Genomic DNA, 21,145 nt, shown 5'->3' with positions numbered 1-21,145 from the left:
AACTTCCTAAGCCATTATACAACATTAAATTAAATTAAGTAACATGCTGACGTCACTTAGCCGTTGGATTTGAATTTAAGTTGTAGTTTTTAAATAATAAATTATGTTTGGCCCTATGGCCCTTTGGTCATCGGTTAGAGATGGAGGCAAATATGGTCATGTACCGTTCATTAAAATATTAATATATTGAAGGGCCAGAGGGCAAAAACGAGCCCTCTAGCCAGCTTTCGATTGGAGATGGCCTAAGTATTGGCCCATTGGCTGCGATGCGGGCTTCAAGAGAGAGAGAAAGAATTGGGTTTGTTCAATTTTGGAGAAAAAAAATATTAAAATATTTTAACTTACGCTAAAATAGTTAGTATCATTGGAAGTGACATTTCTGTCATTTGGTTTGTTACAAGAACAAAATTTTAATTAGTGTTTTAAGAGCTACTTAGTAATACGGTCTAGTGATATTTCTCTTTACTTGTAAGTGAGTGGTTTGATTCTCATTCAAAGGCAAATTTGAACCACATTAACCTACTCCCGCTTTCTTAGTGTAGAAAATATCGTTTCTTAAAAAATTAAAAATTAAAAAAAACTAGTGTTGTAGGTGATGTTGTGAATTTCTGAGAGAAAGACAAAAGTGGATAATGCAAGATAGTATAATATATCTTTTTAATTTTGACATGTTATGCTATAATAAATTATAATGATTAATGCTTTAGATGGTTTCCTTCCACATTCATTTATGTTTCTAATTACTAAAGTTGATGTTATTAGAGAATCTTTAAAGGGGACGGATATCTGTGACACTAATATTTTTATATAATTTTGTACACACATTTTTGTGAGGTCTATGTTATAACGTGTTTCAACAATTTGAATCGTTCATATTTTAGAACATAAATTTTCTTTATGAGCACCAAGTATTTATTTGCATATTTTGTACTCATTGACAATTATAAATAGGTATATAGACATGAATATGACATTTTCTTAATCTTGGGATAGAAATAAGATTTTTCAAATATGCACATGGCATGCACAACAATCGGATAAAAATAGGATTTTTCATATACCTTGAAATGACTTAATTGCCCTCATATATAAATGTATAATTTCCTCCTATTTTCTGATTTATCTCTCTCTACTCTCCCTCCCTCTCTCTCTAAAATTGATATTTATTGGATGTTCTTAGATTAGTAAAAGATAATGGAAAACCCAGTTGGAAAATTTGATTCATTTGGAGATTGTTTGTGTTTGCTGATTGGCCCTTTTCGGAAATGAACATATTTTTGTGCTTGTAGTTACAGATCGGGGATTTCTTCCTCAAATCATCATCTTCTTCCCCAAATTCAAAATCTCATTCAAAACCCATTGGGTCAAAACCAATATGCAGTCCAAATTTTTTTTTAGATGTCGAAGAAAATCCATTATGAAAAACTAAGGACACCATTTTTCTGCTGCAATCTCTTTCTCTCCTCCGTCGATGAACGCCTTCTCCCTCTAAGTTCAAAGAAAATCCAAATTTTTTATTTGTATCAATACGTGCAACGACGTCGGTTTTGTTGTGGACGTGCATCGTGCAATTAACAGCATTGGGGGATATGTAGGGCCTAGATTCTGGAAATGAGAAATGTAGTTAACAAATCTTTTACATGAACCTAGATTCTGGAAATCCCACTAAAAATCATCTATTTCCAGTGACATGCACATGATATGCTCACAAATCTGAGCCAACAAAAAAACCCAGAGCTAACAGCTCTTTCTTCGAAATCAGAAAATGATATTATCACTTGTGACGTTACCACTATATACACTATATGCACACCACATGCACATCATATGTACAGTAATGCGTGATATGCACAGAACTGGAGATCGAGCAGCGAGCTGCTTTTCACATTAATAAGAAACTTTAATGGCAACCTATTGGTATAGTGGATACAATTAAAACATAATTGTTACGTATATAAGGTTACAGTGGCAGTTTGAAAAGTCTTGTTATGTATTTTAACCACCGTTTAACCATGCATGTGGAAAACATGATACTCATTGTCGTTATTTCATGGACACGCATGACCTTTAACGTCCTCTAAGCTTTTTCTTAATTTTGTTTTTCGCCGAGTCCAACTAGGTCATACTCTCTAACTTCTGAGGTACAACATACGTGCATCATAACTAGTGAACATTCCTGCTTCTCATATTAAGATGTAGCCATGCCCACCATATGCACACCACATGCACATCATGGAAAATTTTTCACAAACTTTTGCAATTGTGCACTTGAACCAGAAATTGTTCCATCCTAGTTTTGTAGCACGTCAAAACTTGAAATTTATTCCACAACCCATAGGCCCCAACATGAAACACAAACCCTAATTTAACTTCTAATTATTAATTCATCTTACAAACGACTAATTTATTCCTTAAATCATCGATGAAAGAACTTGGAACTAAACACCCTACCTTACTTTGCTGGCCGAAGCTTTAGTCACCCGAAAAAATGGAACTTTTCCGGCCAAAACAGAAAATATGGTACAAAACCCAACTCACTCTTGTCATCTCTCTCTCACATCCCTTTGTTCGAAATTAGAGGTATGATGTCAACCCAAAACCCAGCTCACTCTTCTCACCTCTCTTTGGAGTTCACTCTCTTCAAAATCGGTGCTTAGAATCTAAGCTCAACCCAGAAAACTAGAGCTCACAGAGCTCTCTCGACATCCTTCTCTTCCAAATGAGAAAAGTGATTCAATAGGCTGATGATTTTTAAATATGTGGAGGCATGTTTCCCTAAAAGAAAACTAAGAAAAATCATAACTTATTACAATATGAAGTTTTTTCAAATACATAACTGGTCACCAGTTGGGACTAAATTTTTTTACGACTTTATGGAAGTTATTCCATTATAGAGTATTATTTTAGAGAAATTTACTGTAGCAATTAATTAATATTATTGAAGGAATTTTTTACGTATAAGTTAGTTTAATATGAATTTAAAAAATACTTAAATCAATAATATACCTAAACCACAGAGTTTAATAAAAAGCGAAAGCACTTTAATCTCAAATTAATAAATACTAAATGTTTAATATAAAAATGCTTAAGCTGAAGCATCTGATTCTAAGTAAACCAATAATAAAAGAAGAAAGTTTGGACCACTGACCTCCCAATGGAAGCCCCTCAAAGTGGAACCCGGCTTCTCTGCCCTCTCACTTTCTATACACTCACATCCCCTCCTATTTTATATGGTCACGGTTAAGTTATGTTAACATTTTATATTAATTTTTTATAGAAATAATAAGACAAAAAACAATAGTAATATAAAATGTTGACGTAATTTAACCGTGACCGTACAAATAGAAATGTATGGAAATGTATAGAAAGTGGAAGGACAGAGAAGCCAGTTCCCTCAAAGTGACAATTCGATAAAAAGCACAGATCATGATTGATATCATCCAAAAGAAAACATCTAATTTTAATAACAAAATTGAAAATCCAAAAACAAATTGTAAAAAAACCTGAAAGGAGGAGCACTGGGCCATCTTCTGACTTCCACTAACATATTCTCATCACACAAACAAATAAAAAGTGAGATCTCCAATCAAATGCTATCCCCACACTTACTTCACCCCATTTTTCTACAAATTCAATTATTCCTTCCAAATTTTCTCCATCTTCCTTTTGGTTAAACTAAAGGTAGTGGCAACTCTACTCACAATATAGCAACAAGGAATAAAAGCTCCTTTATCTTTCTATATTAAAATCAGCTTCTATAACAACAATTTTTTTCTCTCTAAAGCTCTAATTAATCATAAACTTCCCCTAAATTCAGCATCTGTTCTTATTCTTAATCCACCTCCTAATCACAATTCTTCAATTATTACAACAATTAATAGGCTCCAATTGGTCCCTATTGGCCAATTCTGCATCATTTTGCCTGTAGCTGGCCCAACAATTTCATGTTCTTTGGAGGGTCATTTGCCTTTTCTCATGTCCCTCACCAGTTTTATTACTTCCTTTCCATTGCAGACCAGATCACAGATGTGGGATATCTCTGTTCGTTTCCCTCTTCTCTTTCTTGTTCACCTTATCATTCCCAACTTGGCTAGGGATTGATAAGATACATACATGTACGCACTGTACGTACGTACATAATTATACTACCATTTCTCTTTGCTCTATCTGAAAGTCCCTCCAAATGTAGGTGTCCAAAAATCAACTGTTGTCTCATGTGTCACCGGGAATGTGCTCGAAACCGGTACTAAACACAGCCCTCTGCTTCTAAGATCTTGCTTTGGACCATCGGGGTCCTTCACTTTATCAGAATTCTGCATTGACAGGAAAAAGAAAAATTGCAAGTACAAAATTAATCTACAGTAGATAAAAAAAATTAAGTAGTACCAAGAAGCTGATTGCGTCTGTTGGAATCAGTACATAGGTATTATTTTTCCGAGTAGCAGAAGGAGAAGAATATATTATACCTGCTGCTGGTGTTGTATGACAGCTCCACTCTTCATGTATGGGGTGCTTAAAACCTGATATTATAAGATCAAAACATATTACATATATACATTATTATATTATATGTGCTTAAGATGCATATATGATATAGCTTTATGGGACTTACATTAACTTGTTCATGGAGGAACTTGATATATTCGATGGCTTCAGAGAGTACTGAGGCTGTATCAGTCTGACACACAATAACATGGCTATTTAAAATCATCATACACAATCAAAGTTTTCATTTTATAACTTTGAAAAGATAAAAAATAAAGTAAAGAACGCTTTTTAAATTCAGAAAGAGAATGATATCTCAGTCTCTAGCTAGCTAACTCTTGTGAAAGTAAAGAAGATATATAGATAGCGTTTTGGAGCTAAATTTACTTACCTTTCCGAAAGGTGAAACTAATTGTTGGAGGGCAGTGATTCTGTCCCCCATCTTCTCTTTCCTCACCTAAAACCAAAGCTACAAGTTCTCATCTATGTCTATGATAAAAGAAAACACTTAACACAACTCATCGCTAGCTTCTTGTCAAACCAAAAAAGAAAAAAGAAAAAAGAGAAGATAAAAAAGGTTACTGCTCATTTTGTACCTTAAAAGCTGGCAAAGGTGATGAGGCTTCATTCCGAGGCCTTTTGGATGCTGCTTCACTCCCACTTTTCTTCCCCACTGCACCCGATTCCTGAACTTCAGATATATTCTGCTCAGCCAATATTTAACATGTTAAATGACTCCAATCATGACAGTAAAAACCCTAATCATGATGAATATGAAACACAATCGATAATTCTCGTATAATTGTTGCTTGACATATAATTACATGCGATATTAGGAGAGGTTTCAAACTTAATTAGCAACTTGAGTGCATTGGCAACTGTTCTTAACCAATTAAGCTACAAGCAAGTTGGAATATAAAACGTTGATTCATTCCTTAACAAGTTTTTGAAATCCACTAATTGTCTTTAACAACAATTGCGTACCTTTGGTTTTTCATCAAATCGTGCCGTGGGAAATTGTGGCTGCAACGAGGGGAAAAAGCTTGGCCGGACGTCTTTCATGGCGGCCTCATGAGGTGCATTCCAAAAGGGAGCATCATTAGAAAATTGTAAATGGCTCTGAGGAGGTTGTTTGGGAGGTGATGTTCTTAGAAACTGGGGTACTTTAGACCAAGACGGCAGTAGCTCACTAGAGTTATTAATTCCATAATTTCCTTGATAAGGAAAATTGATGGTTGCTGAACTAGGCTGCTGAGGTTGATTATCATGGTGAGGTCCCAATAGTCCTTGCAATATTGTAGATGGGCTTCCGTACAGAGCAACTGATGCTGAATCCATTTGAAAACTAGAAGGCAATCCTTGACATGTCACCGTACTTTCGCCGGAGCTGTACCGAGGACTAAACTGTGTTTGATCTAAAGAAAATCCCCGGGTCATTTGCTTAAACTCGTTGTTAGAAGAATCCCCACAACCACCAGCAAACAACTTATCCCTCCATTGGAGCTGTTGGTCACTTTCTTGCTGAAAGTTAGCAGTATTGGAGTTCATGTTTTCTTGTAGTATTGATCGAAAACTAGTCTCCTTCTCACCGCGACTGTATACATATCAAATTATACAAAAATTAATGAAGTGAAAGACAAATTCTTAGGGTTTCTGTATATTGAGCATCATGACCAAGTTATATATATATGTTCATCCAAAATATAAAATCAAATAATTAATAATTTTATGTATAGTTATTTTGGACTTACAATAAGGCTTGGTTCCAATCTGTGGCCTGAGAGGAAAGCCCTAAACCCATCATATGCAAGTTGGGGTCGCTGCCGCCGCCCGCGGAATCAGTCCCTTCTTGCAGCTTGTGAGTATCATGGAAGACCATAGATGAAGTACCTGAGACCGACCCGGAATCCATAGAAGACCTAGCCTTGATGTCAACTATGTCAGATTGCCATCCAAAGCTTCCCAAGGTATTCAGGCTCGAAGACGAGGGCGATGCCCCCGTCTCGAACCTGGTTCTTGACGATGAGTCCCACCAGTTCCCAGGTGTCTGAAATTCATCTGCCATGGCTAACTGCAACTCAAATTAATTATAAAGGTTGATGCCCAACGGTTGCTGGAGTGGTATTCTATTCTTTTGTTCGTGTTGTCTTCAACCTCTTGGACGCTACTAGTCTGTTTGGAATCTACAAAGCTGTGGCTTCATAAAATGATGATGAGAAGCGGTTCGCTGCATCTCAGAAGTTTATATATATTTATATTAGGTGAAGTTCAACCGTTTGGGTGTGAAGGAATGAAAGAAGTAACCGGAATGTGGTTGACATTTTAGGAGGTGATTAGACAATGAAAGGACCATTTCTAATTAAATTTTACTTCCTCCATCCCTTTATTTTGTCTTTTAATGCTTTTATATATTTCCACTTGTATTTTGTTTCTTCGTTTAATCCTGTGACAACTAGGAGGCATATACTTTGATTGTGTGGTACTGCATGCTATGCTAGGCCGAATTATACATGTATTTTAGGGTTTTTGTTTTGGTCTCAATACATGTATGCTTGGTTGGCCACTCAAAGGGATCCACCCTTCCAAATATTATAGAGCAAGACAAAAGGGTAAAGTCTAGTTAGTACGTCAAAAACCAATTTCTCTGAGGAACTCACAGTAGTTGGAAACTAATTGGGCATTTGGTTATCAGAGATTCAGAATATAGTGTTTTAACCTATAAACATTATATTCTGTCTATTTGGTAATTAGGATAGATGTCTAATTAGTTTGTTATTTTGTATAAATAATCTTTAAATAGGTTTCTTAAAAAAATCAGATTATCAAACCTATTTTTGGATTTCTTTTAAGGTAGTAAGTATTTTATTAATCCAATAAAACGAACAACATCAACAATCAAGAATATAATTCCAAAAAATAATAATGATGTATTGTACCTTGTTTTGATAACGAATCACACTATCATTCTCAATCTTAATATAGTGAATTTTATTCACCCAAACCGTATAGAAAATAAACATTTCTAATGCACAAGCCGGTCCTTGTATCACATAAGTACAAATTGATCCAGTATGGGGTTCTGCCTTACCGCTCTCTTATCGTCATCAAGAAATAGACTAATTGGCTAACAAGATGGATGCCCGTAATGTTTAAGCAAGGACCCCTGAACATTTAGGCATTTTGTGAAATGAAAAGAGCCCTACTGGGGCTGGAAGAAGGACTTTTTACCTACAATTCTCCTGATAAGCTCTTTAGTTAACTATGATAAAAAGGTGAGATAACCTTTGAACCTTCCTAAGACTTAGCTTATTATAAGCCATCTGTTTGGTAGCAACTTTTTTTCTTTTGTCTTTTACGAAAGAAAAGAGAAAAATAGTGAGTCAATTCATTATATAATTAAAATTTTAGTTTTGAGTGTTAGTGGAGTACAGTTGCATGAGAAAAAGTGACAAGGTTGAACTAAGAAGTTAAGTGAGAAGGTTGCTAGTATTTCTCAAAGAAAAAGGCACTGGCAGCCTAAAAACTGACCTTGTTACCATAATTATGATACCATTTGTATTGTTAACTTTAATCTTACTATTATTTTGTAATTTTGGACTGTAAATTTTGACAATATTGTAATCATACCATTTTAATTGTAATTCATGCATTGAATTTTAACGTCCTGTGTAGCATACTAAACGTGAAAATAGAAAGCTCAAAAGGGAATAACGATAATATGTAGTTCCATGACAGCCTAAAAACTGACCTTGTTACCATGCATAATTATAATACCATTTTGTATTGTTAACTTTAATCTTACTATTATTTTATAATTTGGACTGTAATGTGTGACAATATTGTAATCATACATTTCTTGTAATTCAAGCATTGAATTTTAACGCCATGTGTAGCATACTAAATGTGAAAATAGAAAGCTCAAAAGCACATAACTATAATGTGTAGTTCCATGGCAACTACTAATAATAACTTGTGTATGTAATATAACAAGACATTCGTAGTGTAACAATCAATATTGGTAGTGCAATTTACAATATCATTTTGTAACCTTCTCATTGTTATTATGTTCATGTAAACAATGAGTATCAATACATTTTTGAGTATTGTAGAACTTTCATAAAATAAAATAATTTCTTAGCTTCTTCTTATTCCCCCCCCCCATCCAATCGCTTCCCTTGCAAATCCATTCTGAAAAAAAAAAAGGTAAAAAGAATAGTACTTGCTTTAACTAAAGTTCTAAAATATGCTAGGCGTTAGTCCGGCGGCGGGCTGGAGCCTAACACATAGGCGGCTAAGCGGGGTCTAGGCAGGCACCTAGGCGGGCTAGACATATTTAATTTAATCTATTATATTTCGTGTAAATAAGTGTTTATTTATATTTAAAATATATATGATTTCATCATAAACTACAAAATGGAATGACATATTAATATTATGAGCTATTGGAATATAATGAAATCATGGGAACCAGTATTTAATGTGTGTTCCTTAAAGTATTCAACAAGTCTCTTATAATTTATTAAAAAAATAAAATGCAAAATGAAAGTTATCTATTTTCTGTCTAAGTGAGTCGCAACTTAGGCGGGTTTGGGTGGGCTAGGCGGTCTAGGCCGGCGCCTCAATAGGTCTAGGCACCCTTTATTAATTTTCAAACGTCTAGGCATTAATCGGGGCGGTGGCCAACCACCTGCCTAGGCGGCGCTAGGCGGAGATTTTTAGAACAGTAGCTTTAACAGAAGTAAAAAAGTATTTCTTCAACCAAAAAGGTGTTCGAACTATTCCTTGACAATCCTATTAATTTAAGACGGGTCAACCAATTTGAAATATATGTTGTAAAAACTAGTCGCATCCCCTAAACCCTAGAATTTACAATTCAGGTGTACCTCTTTGAAATTATGACTTGATAATTCACAACTCAGTGTACTCCTTGTTCTTTTAAATTGTGATAAACGTAGTTGAAGGATCAACGTCCAGAGGAGGGGCAAAGTAAAAGGGTGAAGCTATAGAAGTTGGAATTGCGTATCATAGTTTGTTCATGGAATATAAAGGAGTCCTTAATTGACCAGTGCATTGTAAACTCGCTTGTTTGGAATTAGTGAGCGGAAATAGGTAATACCTCTTGCATTTTGTTTAAGGCCTTTCTGATCATTTATAAATTTAATTTCGCTCGTGTATAACTCTCTTTTATGTTTTTTTTTTTTTTTGGTTGAAAGTAAAGAGTAATTTTTTTTTGCCATTCTACCCAACCATACAATTACTGTACTGTATCATATACCCATTTTGTGCTATTTTTTGCGGCAATCTTCCATTAATTGTACCGAACCGAAGATATTTGTTATGATACTGGTTTCCAAAATTGATAAAGACGATATTAGCGTATTGTAGCATCTCCACTTAGGATTTGATATCTCATTCAAAGATACTCTAATGCAATATTCAATATGCTACTAAATTGAAAAAATAAAAAAAAAACCTATAAGAACAACAAGTAATGTTAAATGAGTAATGATAGGGATACTAAATTTCTAAACTAAATTTTGTAACCAAATGATATAGATGTTTATGATTGAATTATGGGTAATGCTAGGGTGACCAAATTTTGTAAATCAAATAATGTGGTGGTTGATAATTAGATTATTACTCAAGTATTAATTAACGTGCTTATTTCCTATTGGTGACACACTACTTGATTTGCAAATTTGGTCTCCCTAACTTAAACCTTAACTTATTATTTAAGTGTTTATTTTTTATTAATAACACATTACTTGATTTACAAATTCAGTTTAAAATTTTGATCTCCTTAGCATCATCTGTATTAAATTTTAACTAAAAACGAGGATGGGATAAAGAGGCGGCAGGGGGTGGCAGATGAAGGAAATTAGATTAGATTTTAAATATCACTATGACTTTTGCAGTAAGAGTCAATCGGTAGAGTCCACGAGGCGTGCAAGCGTGCGAAGACAAGTGGGACCCATTTTTTTCAAATTTCCAGCCACCCTAGGAGTCAGAGCCCTGAATGTGACCGGATTGTATATTCTTCTTCCTGCCTAATCATTTGGCCTACCCAAACACCCAACACAAAACACACATGACACATGCACCCACCATGACCCGATGACCATCCATCCGTCGTGGTCATCAAAATATCAGTTAATCAGGATAACAATTTATATGGCACATGTTAATTCTCATGTGATGTTTAAGTTCGATAATATATTTTTATTTTAAAAAAAAATTTACACATGATATTCTATTTTTAAATTAAAATATCAATACGATGATCAATAGTTCGATATCAAATTAATGATGGCTTATTACGTGGTTAGACAACCTCTTATCTTAAAATTATAATATTAATTAATAAAAAAACAGTACCTAAATTCATGTGAGCAACTGTTCCTAACACAACTCCAATAATCACACATAATCCGTACAGGTATGTGAAAGAGAGACAAAATAGTTGCTGTATCGATCAACGTTGTGAAAGAAGTGGTACGACTTAGTGGGGGCACTTGAGGAGTGAAGTGGGTCAAAACAAGTATACAATTTCTCTGCAAGCTCTCTTGAAATGGAAAGTGCGTGGTGGTTCTAGGGTTGATTACAATTGGATCATGATGAAGAAATCATAAATTTAACCAACGAGGGTGTTCTTGAGCGGTTATTGTAGTAAGTCCCAATTAGTGAAAGATTGTTGAATTGATGAGCAACTAATCATATTTGCAGATGAATTGAAGAGCCTCAGTAAAATGATGACATAAGCCTCCCAAATCATTATTATATATTGATCGTGATTTTTATGTCAAGAAATTTGATTGAACTGCCAAATTTAATCTCTAATCCGAAGATCACACCAACAAATTAAAACAATAAAAAATGCTAATAAAATAGTAATTAAGTACAAACTACATAAATTACGTGTTTTTTTTAATAAACGACATTATTTACACTAAGGGGGAGGGGGTGTGTTACATCCCACATCGCCTAAGGTGTGGATCATGTAAGACTTATATGTATATATTCTCATCTCTACCTAGCACGAGGCCTTTTGGGAGCTCACTGGCTTCGGGTGCCATCAGAACTCCAAAATTAAGCGAGTTTGCGTGAGAACAATCCTATGATGGGTGACCCACTAGGAAGTTCTCGTGTGAGTTCTCAGAAACAAAACCCTGAGGGTGTGGTCGGGGCCTAAAGCGGACAATATCGTACTACGGCGGAGTCAAGCTTAGGATGTGGTGGTGGCCCGGGCCGGGATGCGACAGGGTGAGTTTAGCCTCACAATGGGCTTGTAATAATGTGGTTCCAATTCGCCTTTGGCGATAATTGAACCTAAGACCTCTTCCTTACAAGTAAAAATAAATACTATTAGATTGTAGTACTAAGTGACTACATAAATTATGTGTTAAAAGACTTAACTAACACTAATTGCATTGAACCTTTTGCCTAAGTTCCCATTGCTCGAGATCCCCTAGGAGACAACTGTAGCCCAACTTGACACACCTCAAGTAATACGGCAACAAGCAAATATAGCACGCGAACAAAAAGATGGCTCGACAAGCACTCGGGTTGTTCTTGAGGGGGGTTGGGGATCGAGTTATCAAGCAATGGGAAGTAGGCAAAATCTTTGAATCCATTTAGGGTTAGTTGACAAAGTTCTAAGAATTTTATAAAGAGGGATATAAAAATCTTCTTAGCCTCTAGGAAACAGCAGTTTTTCAAGTATGCCTTTTAAATTTATGTAATTATCCGCTTATCACTAGAAAATAGATTAGACCACCCAACCCATCGATTGCCTTAAATCATGAACTCCTCCTCAAATTTGTGAAAATTATGACTGTGAAGTGTGAACAACAACAACAACGGTAGATATCTCGGTCACACTGAAAATCATGATGGTTTATGATGAAGGTGTTGTAATTGTGTTCAATTGAAAGGTACAAAAAATATTCAAAATTTTCGGTTACGAGCTACTAAAAAATGTGCACAATTTTTGGTTGGCCGTTACCTAATATTGGGATTCATGATCAATTCCCAATATATTACAGAAAGTAATTAATCAAATATTTTGAAGGTTTTCGATTGCTGACTACTACTGATTCGTTACATAATTTTCAGTTGATCGCACTTAACTATTGCATACTTTTCGGTTGATTGCTGCTGTGGGACTCAAAATGTTCTAGAATTCAATGAAAATCAACTAAATATTTGGGGAATTGTCAGTTATTATTTATTGAAGCGTTACGTAGGTTTGATTATTAGTTGCTACTGAATAATATATAGGACTTATGATGGTCTCAATAATCATTCATGATACAGAAAACAAGTTTTTCATATTAAACTTTAAGGGTGTCTTCAACATAAACATGAAAATATATGCAATGAATGATAATTTAATATAGTGATACTAGTCTAATTAGGATTAATTTGAAGTAATTGGAACAATTCATTTCCAGTATTCCCCAGATCTCTCAACATTTTACTAAGGAAGCCTTGGTTGGTGTTATTTTATCTGCGGGAGGAACTCATTGGTTTCATAGAGAAGATGATGTCATATCGCAGTAAGCATGAGGTGTGCAAGCTGACAAACTCAAAGAATATGCTTACTCAGAGATTGAGACACAAAGTAGTGACATCCATCGTGTGTGTGTGTGAGAGAGAGAGAGCGCCACACGAGTGAGGAATGAGTAAGAGAGACGATGAAGAAGTAGGATGAGCTGACCAAACTACATAGATTGACAGAGAAAAAGCAAATACAAAGCACATGACATTAGCATTGAGCAGCATGCAAGTGCAAGAAAGAAAATCTTCCGCAAATCAACACTACTACTGCTGTTCCTTCGTACCTTTATTTTAGGTCCATGCGTTTTTGTCAATACAAAGCTGCTTTACTGTCTAATTTTCTCATCTTTCATACTTTATACATTTGTATATATATTTTTAGGTCAGCCCCAAAAATTAGCAAACAGTGCTCCCCTAAGTTCCCGAGTGAGGGAAACTCCTCGGTTGGGGACTTGCAAGATCCAATCCCTTGAGTAATCACGAAACTACCGAGCACCGGCCAACGCTATACTGTCAAGGACCCAGAAGAGTTCCCCTCCGACCAGGAGGCCAATCACTACTCGACACGTGTCAAGATTAAAAGCCAATCAGAGCGCAGCACGTGTCGACATCAAGAACCAATCACAACATGACACATGTCAATGTGACAAAGCTACAAGTTTTTCTATAAATAGGGGTCATTCCCCCACAATATTGCCTAATGCCATTTTGTGTTAAATCATTCACAAGAACTCACTAAATTGAGAGCTTGATCCTTTGTACTTGTGTAAGCCCTTCACTACTAATAAGAACTCCTCTACTCCGTGGACGTAGCCAATCTGGGTGAACCACGTACATCCTGTGTTTGCTTCTCTGTCTCTATTCATTTACGTACTTATCCTCACTAGTGACTGAAGCAACCAAGCAACCAAGCGAAGGTCACAAAACCTGACACTTTCTGTTGTTCCAAGACCTCCGGTTTTGTGCATCAACATTTGGCGCCGTCTGTGGGAAACGACACTTATTCCTACTCTCTTCAGCTGTGTCAAGCTGGTTTCTATCATTCGTACACTTTCTTTTGATCAGGCATCCCTCTCCAGCATGGGAAGCGAAGGAAGCCACAGCACACAGAATGACACCCCCCTTGCACATAGTGCGAAACAACGAAAGAAGGAAGGAAAACGAGTTCTTCTTCAAGCTAAAGTCGATGAGTTGGAAGCTCAGAACAACAAGATAGCAATGAGGAATGAGGTCCTCCAGGAGCAATATGAGAAGCTCTTCGAGACACTCCACGAAGCTAGGCAAGCTCAGACACGCGAGCTTGTTGCCCCCGTGGAAGTCAACCATCAACTGGGTGCCCTCCAACATGGAGGGTCACATGCATTCGACATAGATATCCCTGATAGGGAACAGATTACCCCTCGACTTGATAATCAACATGAGGCTTCTCTTAACCCAGTTGCTTCGACCCGAACCATGAGAAGTGGAGGGAGACACCTCTTTGCTGAAGGGGCAGAAAGATTGAAAGCCGTCTTTCGCGATTGTCGGGATTTCCTGAAGCAACGTCGAGAGAATTCCATCCATATAAGCTCAAAGATTAATGACCCAAGGATTTCTGAGAGACTCGGTCCCCTGCCACGGCCCAAGCCGGCCACCAATTTGGGGAAGGGGCAACAAGTCCCAGAGAGACATGAGGGTACAGGGGACTCAGAGGTGTTCCGACAGACATACCCTGGAAGCCAGTACAGCGAGTCCAGGGAAAAATCACATGCCCTTGATCAAACCTTCCTAATTCCAATAGGAGATGGAGATTTACGAAAGAAAGCTCCAGTGACACATAACTCCGCTCAGGACCCCCTTGTCCTACAACTTCTTGAGGAAGTAAACAAGTTGAAGGCTGAACGTCAGGCTGAAATACCTGACTGGAACCAACCCAGGCCTGGCCCTCTTACAAGGAGGATCCTCAACACCCCCCTTCAAGCAAAGACAAAGCAAAAGCTTGGCTTGCAACTTTATACTGGAAAAGAGGACCCGATTGAGCACCTTAACCTCTTTGAATCCACCATGGCATACCGGATGCACACCGACGAAGAGCGATGTCTTCTCTTCCCCTCCACCCTCTCTAGTGGAGCTCTAAATTGGTATTGTCGTCTTACACCTGAGACGATAGACTCATTTGAGGAATTGAGGAAACTATTTGTTTCCCAACACATTTTCCAAACCGATCGCTTGCACTCTGCAGATGACTTGTACACTATCCGCCAGAAGCCAGACGAGTCATTAAGTATGTATGTTGGCCGCTTCAGCCATGAATACTCCCGGTGTGCCGAGGCAGACGACAAGACTGCCCTCAAAGCCTTCACGGCAGGCCTACGTGATTGTTTCTTTAAATACATGATCAATGCCAATACTTGGAAGACTTACTTTGAGGTGATGGCGCAGGCTTATAACCATGCATCCGCCGAGGCAAAGACATATCAGGAGAAACCCCCTACAACCATCCTTTATCAACAAGTGAGAGGTGGAAGCCAGACTCACCTAAATGAGAAGACCTCGACTTTCCAAACAGTAGTGGCACCTCCCCATGCCTTGCATAATGCTTCACCGAATCAACAGACATATCAATTTCAAGGCAAGAGGAAGGATTTCCATCCTCACCACTCTCCTTTCAGTAAAAAGAGTAAGGGACATTATCCCGATAACCAAGGGTATCGCCACAATAGCGCTCGCCCCCAGGCAGTCAATGCAGTGGGTCAAACCCGCGTCAAGGGTATCGCCACAATAGCGAGGTTTTAGCCTGCCATACTTAAGGTGTCTTACGCCTGCCGAGGCGGAAATCGTCCTTCGGGAAATACATGAGGGAGTCTGTGGAGATCATGCTGGATCTCGGTCCCTAGCACACAAGACTTTTCGCCAAGGATATTACTGGCCAACACTCCACCAGGATGCCATCAAAGTATCCCGCTCATGTGACAAATGTCAACGATATGCAACTATTCCTCATTCCCCTCCAGAGCCTCTTACTCCTATGATCAGCCCTTGGCCCTTCGCCCAGTGGGGACTTGATTTGATCGGCCCAATGCCGGCAGGGAAGGGCAAAGTCTGTTACGCAGTCGTTGCAGTGAACTACTTCACAAAGTGGGCCGAAGTAGAACCCTTGGCAACCATTACTGAGGCAAAGATAGAAGACTTCGTGTGGAAGAACATCCTTTGTAGATTCGGCATTCCCAATGCGATAGTCACTGACAATGGGCGACAGTTTGACAACAAGAAGTTCAGGTTGTTCTGCTCTAAGTTCAACATCAACTTATGCTTTGCCTCTCCAGCTCATCCCCAGTCTAATGGACAAGTTGAGGCCATCAACAAAATAATCAAGCGCACTTTGAAAACCAGCTTGGACAAAGCTAAAGGCTGTTGGCCAGAATTTGTACCCCAAGTTCTTTGGTCATATCGCACTTCATATCGGACTTCAACAGGAGAAACTCCATTCTCACTTGCCTTTGGCACAGAGGCAGTTGTCCCTGTTGAGCTCGAGCAAGCAACATTCCGAGTCCAGAACTACATTCAAAGTGAAAATGACAAACAACTCACCCTCAACTTGGATTTAGTCGAGGAACACAGAAACCAAGCTCACTTGAGGAATGTCGCCTACAAGCAGCGCATCTCCAACTATTATGACTCTAGGGTCAAGCCTCGTTCTTTCAAAATAGGAGACTGGGTCTTAAAGAAAAGATTACTCTGCGACAGAGTCCCGAGTGAAGGCACACTTAGTCCAAACTGGGATGGACCGTATGAAGTCATTGGCATCAGTCGCCCTGGCTCTTACACACTTAGAAGCTCCGATGGCAAGACCCTTGGCCATCCATGGAACGCTGATCACTTGAAGTACTACTACAAATAGACTCACGATGTACAAGTGTTGAGCTATAGCCGTTCGGCATCCTATGTAATGAAGGCCATTTGGCAATGAATTCAATAAAGAGGTAATTTAGCCAACTCAGCCCTCATTCTTTTACATTCATAGCAAGCGATGCCGGAACCCTTCTCAATCAGAAAGCAATCTGTCTTCCACAGTCACTACAAAACAAGCAAATGAAGACCGTGTCAAGCGCCAAAAAAAAAAAAAAAAAAAAAAAAAAAAACAACTTCATCCAAAAAGCTTCACCCGAAAAGCTTCACCTCCAAAGCTTCACCCACAAAGCTTCACCTAAAAAGCTTCACCCAAAAAGCTTCACCATCAAAGCTTCACCTAAAAAGCTTCACCCAAAAAGCTTCACCTAAAAAGCTTCACCCAAAAAGCTTCACCATCAAAGCTTCACCTAAAAAAGCTTCACCCAAAAAGCTTCACCTAAAAAGCTTCACCCAAAAAGCTTCACCATCAAAGCTTCACCTAAAAAGCTTCACCCAAAAAGCTTCACCTAAAAAGCTTCACCCAAAAAGCTTCACCATCAAAGCTTCACCTAAAAAAGCTTCACCCAAAAAGCTTCACCCGAAAAGCTTCACCTAAAAAGCTTCACCCAAAAAGCTTCACCCGAAAAGCTTCACCTAAAAAGCTTCACCCACAAAGCTTCACCTAAAAAGCTTCACCCAACAAGCTTCACCCGAAAAGCTTCACCTCCAAAGCTTCACCCACAAAGCTTCAACACCAAAGCTTCACCTACAAAGCTTCAACACAAAACCTTGCTCCAAATAAACAAATTTTGTTCACAAAACCCAAGATGCCCTTGAACTTGTACAAAAACACTTGGGTAAACATAAACATTTTTTGTTTTACACCCACAAGGGCCCAAAATTTTCCTTCTTATTTATTCACTTATATATGTTCCCAAACATATTATAATAGATCCAACAACAAGCCAAAGTCCCAAATTTCATAATGGACAAAAGTACAAGCAATTCATCAATAATTAAGGTGCTACAAAAATTGGAATCTGCCCCAAAATAGAAATCCAACCCAAGAGACTTTTTCTCTCTCTCCCTCTTCCGCCTCCTTTCATCTATCAAATTTCTGCAACCTCTGCTCTTCTCCAATGGAGCTGAATTTTGGACACCCTATAGTTCTTGAGCATATGAACAACTTTCAAGAAGGAACCATTTCTGTTTGAGCGACGGAAATTAAAGTGTTGAAGCTCCAAACATGATAGTCGGCTTCTTGCAGATTTCGAAGCTGTTGTGATGTTTCGAAGATCTGGAAATATTTAACCGTTAGTTCATCCTGAATTTTTTATATGTTATGAAAGAGTCGATGAGGAACAACTTCAATGAAGAAAGCATACCGATCTGAACAAGAGAAAATGGAGTTTCGAAGCTCACAACAAATCTGACGGGTTGACAGACAAATAATAACCAGTCATTCATCATACCTGAATTTCTTGAGTTATACAGCTCCGAGGGATCTCAAATTTGGATATGTTGTAGTTCACAAGCTGAGGAACAACTTCAATGAAGAAAGCATACCGATCTGAACAAGAGAAAATGGAGTTTCGAAGCTCACAACAAATCTGACGGGTTGACAGAAAAATAATAACCAGTCATTCATCATACCTGAGTTTCTTGAGTTATACAGCTCCGAGGGATCTCAAATTTGGATATGTTGTAGTTCACAAGCTGAGGAACAACTTCAATGAAGAAAGCATACCGATCTGAACAAGAGAAAATGGAGTTTCGAAGCTCACAACAAATCTGACGGGTTGACAGAAAAATAATAACCAGTCATTCATCATACCTGAGTTTCTTGAGTTATACAGCTCCGAGGGATCTCAAATTTGGATATGTTGTAGTTCACAAGCTGAGGAACAACTTCAATGAAGAAAGCATGCTGATCTGAGCAAGAGAAAATAGAGTTTCAAAGCTCACAACAAATCTGACGGGTTGACAGACAAATGATAAACAGTCACTCATCATACCTGGATTTCTGGAGTTGTACTGCTCCGATGGCTCTCCAATTTGGATATGTTGTAGTTAAGGAATTAACGAACAACTTTCATGAAGACAACTTTGTGATTCGACCTACAGATGATGGTGTTATGTTGAAAAACAATTCCGGTTGTTAGGGGAAATGAAAAACAATTCCACCAAAGAAACATCATTATGATGTTTCATCATTATGGTGTTTTCATCATTATGATGCTTTCATCATTGTGATGCTTCCATCATTGTGATGCTTCCATTATGATGTTAATGCACCAACGGTTACACCTTCTGCAATTCCACTTATTCGGGCCTAGCAACCTTCATCAACAAAATCTATGAAGAAAAAGTCCGGGGCTACCACTTAGAAAACAAAAGAATGAAGTTTTGGTACTTACGACATGGACTATTAGCAAGACACCTCATTCGTCAACTCCCTCGACTAGAGACTTGGGGGACTCCCACCATATGCTACTACGCCTTGGTACTCAAAAGTTCGTGACTACTCAGTGACTTGGATTTTTCAAGTCTCCAACCGAGAAGTTTTCCTCACTCGGGAAATTAAGGGAACACTACCTCAAACTACATGCTTCACTCACAAAGCTTCAACAATACAGGTTTCAACAAAAGCAAAAATTCAAAGAACTTTATGAAGAAGGCTTTGGTGTATTTAACACAATATGTTGAAATGAAGCAAAGCTTATTTATTAATATTTTCGATAAGCCACAAATATGTACATATACATGAGTCAAAATAAACAAACAAAAGGGAGCCTTCACAAAGGTTGCTTAGGGGAAGTCTCAGCAGTCGGTAGAGCCCCAGAAAGAGAAAGCACCGGAGGGTGGTTATCCGGAGCCTCAGTACTTGACAAAACCCCAGAAGGAGGAGGCATTGGAGGTTCATCATTTGAAGCTTCATTACCAGGTACAGCCCCAGAGGACGAAGGCAATAAATGCCTTTGGAACAAACCCACAAACCGCTGATGATCAAGTAAAACCTTACCATCAGATTCCTTCATCTGGTCAAGCTTCCTCTTCATGTTTGTAGCATAGTCATGGGCGAGCCGGTGCAACTGCTTATTCTCATGCTTGAGCCCTCTAATCTCCTGTTTGAGACTCATCACTTCAGCAGCCAATGATTCAACTTGGCGGGTTCTAGCAAATAGGCGTTGGGCCATATTAGACACAGAACCTGCACACTGAACACTAAGAGCCAGAGAGTCCTTAACAGCCAACTCATCAGACCGTTTGGAAAGTAGTCTGTTATCTTTGGGAGTGAGAAGGTTCCTGGCCACCACTGCAGCGGTCATATCATTCTTCATCACAGAATCCCCAACGGTAAGATGACCAGTAGGGGATATGAAGGATGGGCGCCATATGTTGTCTGGAGAAGGCGTGGCTGTCTCTTCTCCAAGGTTCAAGTCAAAACGACGGTCGGAGGGTCCAGACATTTTCAAATGTGTTGAAGAAGGAAGAGGTCAGACAAATCAAGATCTTAGAAGTGCAAGAAATGAGCTTCTACTGGTAGAGATTCAAGTGTGCTGTGGAACTTAATGCCAGCCTCTATAAAAATCTGCACTCGACGGAGCTTCAGAAATCGAAGAGGCGTTTGCTTTCTCAAAAGCTGGGCTACTCAGAGACCACGAGGGCCGATCTCAGAAATCGAAGAAGCACCTGCTTTTTCAGCCTCGTCAGCACCTGTCACATGCACACTCAGCTTTGCGGAAATTACGGGCAATCTGTCGAAGATTTCTGGTGAAGTAGAAAGCACGTGAATCTTACTGTTCAATCACCGCTCTCCATATGCACCATCAACTCCTCGGGTACCACATATAACTTTGTCAAAGATCTCTGACAAAGTTTAGGCACGAGAATTTCGAAGTTCCAGCTACCCTACTATTACCCATAAGGGTAAAGGAACAGCACCACTGCTTGACAACTGGAAAGTCCCTATGTGTGTCGACCTCCGTGTTTTGCGGCAAGACAGGTTGGCAAGAACGTCCAACCTTTACTCACATTCGAGAAAAGACTCCCAACATAATTACTTTCTCAAAAACCGGAGTAGCACCGCTTTCCGAATCTCGAGAGTCAGATCCTCGACGGGATTGCTTGTTCGAAAACCGAAGAGGCACAACTCTCAGAACTTCGAGAGCCAGATTTCCTTAGATAAAGCTTGTCTGTAATCTTCACACGTAATATCAGCTTTCCAGATACC

General features: G+C 38.4%; 1 protein-coding gene and 1 long non-coding RNA gene across 3 annotated transcripts; both read right to left on the bottom strand.

Annotated features, from left to right (window-relative positions):
• Positions 1 to 3,406: 3,406 nt before the first annotated feature.
• LOC126588392 (transcription factor bHLH123-like) lies at positions 3,407 to 6,783 on the bottom strand. Of its 2 annotated transcripts, none has more exons than XM_050253478.1 (7): positions 6,237 to 6,783; positions 5,470 to 6,079; positions 5,082 to 5,171; positions 4,877 to 4,942; positions 4,613 to 4,678; positions 4,467 to 4,520; positions 3,407 to 4,313 (listed from the first exon to the last, which is right to left on the bottom strand). In XM_050253478.1, exons 1-7 carry the CDS (start codon positions 6,548 to 6,550, stop codon positions 4,164 to 4,166), a joined length of 1,350 nt encoding a protein of 449 aa, XP_050109435.1. In that variant the 5' UTR covers positions 6,551 to 6,783; the 3' UTR covers positions 3,407 to 4,163. The 2 variants fall into 2 exon arrangements, with proteins under 2 accessions (XP_050109435.1, XP_050109434.1); XM_050253477.1 differs by having other exon boundaries at positions 5,082 to 5,189; positions 6,237 to 6,781.
• A 10,497-nt stretch (positions 6,784 to 17,280) lies between these two features.
• Positions 17,281 to 18,840, bottom strand: LOC126591091 (uncharacterized). The gene is made up of 3 exons (XR_007612254.1): positions 18,384 to 18,840; positions 17,552 to 18,208; positions 17,281 to 17,368 (listed from the first exon to the last, which is right to left on the bottom strand). It is a non-coding gene; the product is annotated as an uncharacterized LOC126591091 (long non-coding RNA).
• Between the last annotated feature and the right edge of the window lie 2,305 nt (positions 18,841 to 21,145).

The sequence above is a fragment of the Malus sylvestris genome, chromosome 11, assembly GCF_916048215.2.
Source record: "Malus sylvestris chromosome 11, drMalSylv7.2, whole genome shotgun sequence".
NCBI lineage: Eukaryota > Viridiplantae > Streptophyta > Magnoliopsida > Rosales > Rosaceae > Malus > Malus sylvestris.
The sequence above is the reverse complement of the archived record's forward strand: the minus strand, read 5'-3'. Positions and strand labels throughout refer to the sequence as shown.

Bases quoted from the DNA above. Each gene is read 5' to 3' on its own strand.
- LOC126588392 (XM_050253477.1), bottom strand. From the start codon at position 6,550: ATGGCAGATGAATTTCAGACACCTGGGAACTGGTGGGACTCATCGTCA. The intron at 5,190-5,469 runs GTACGCAATTGT...TTGGCTGAGCAG, and splicing joins GATTTGATGAAAAACCAAAG to AATATATCTGAAGTTCAGGA. The intron at 4,521-4,612 runs GTAAGTCCCATA...TTATAATATCAG, and splicing joins TCCTCCATGAACAAGTTAAT to GTTTTAAGCACCCCATACAT.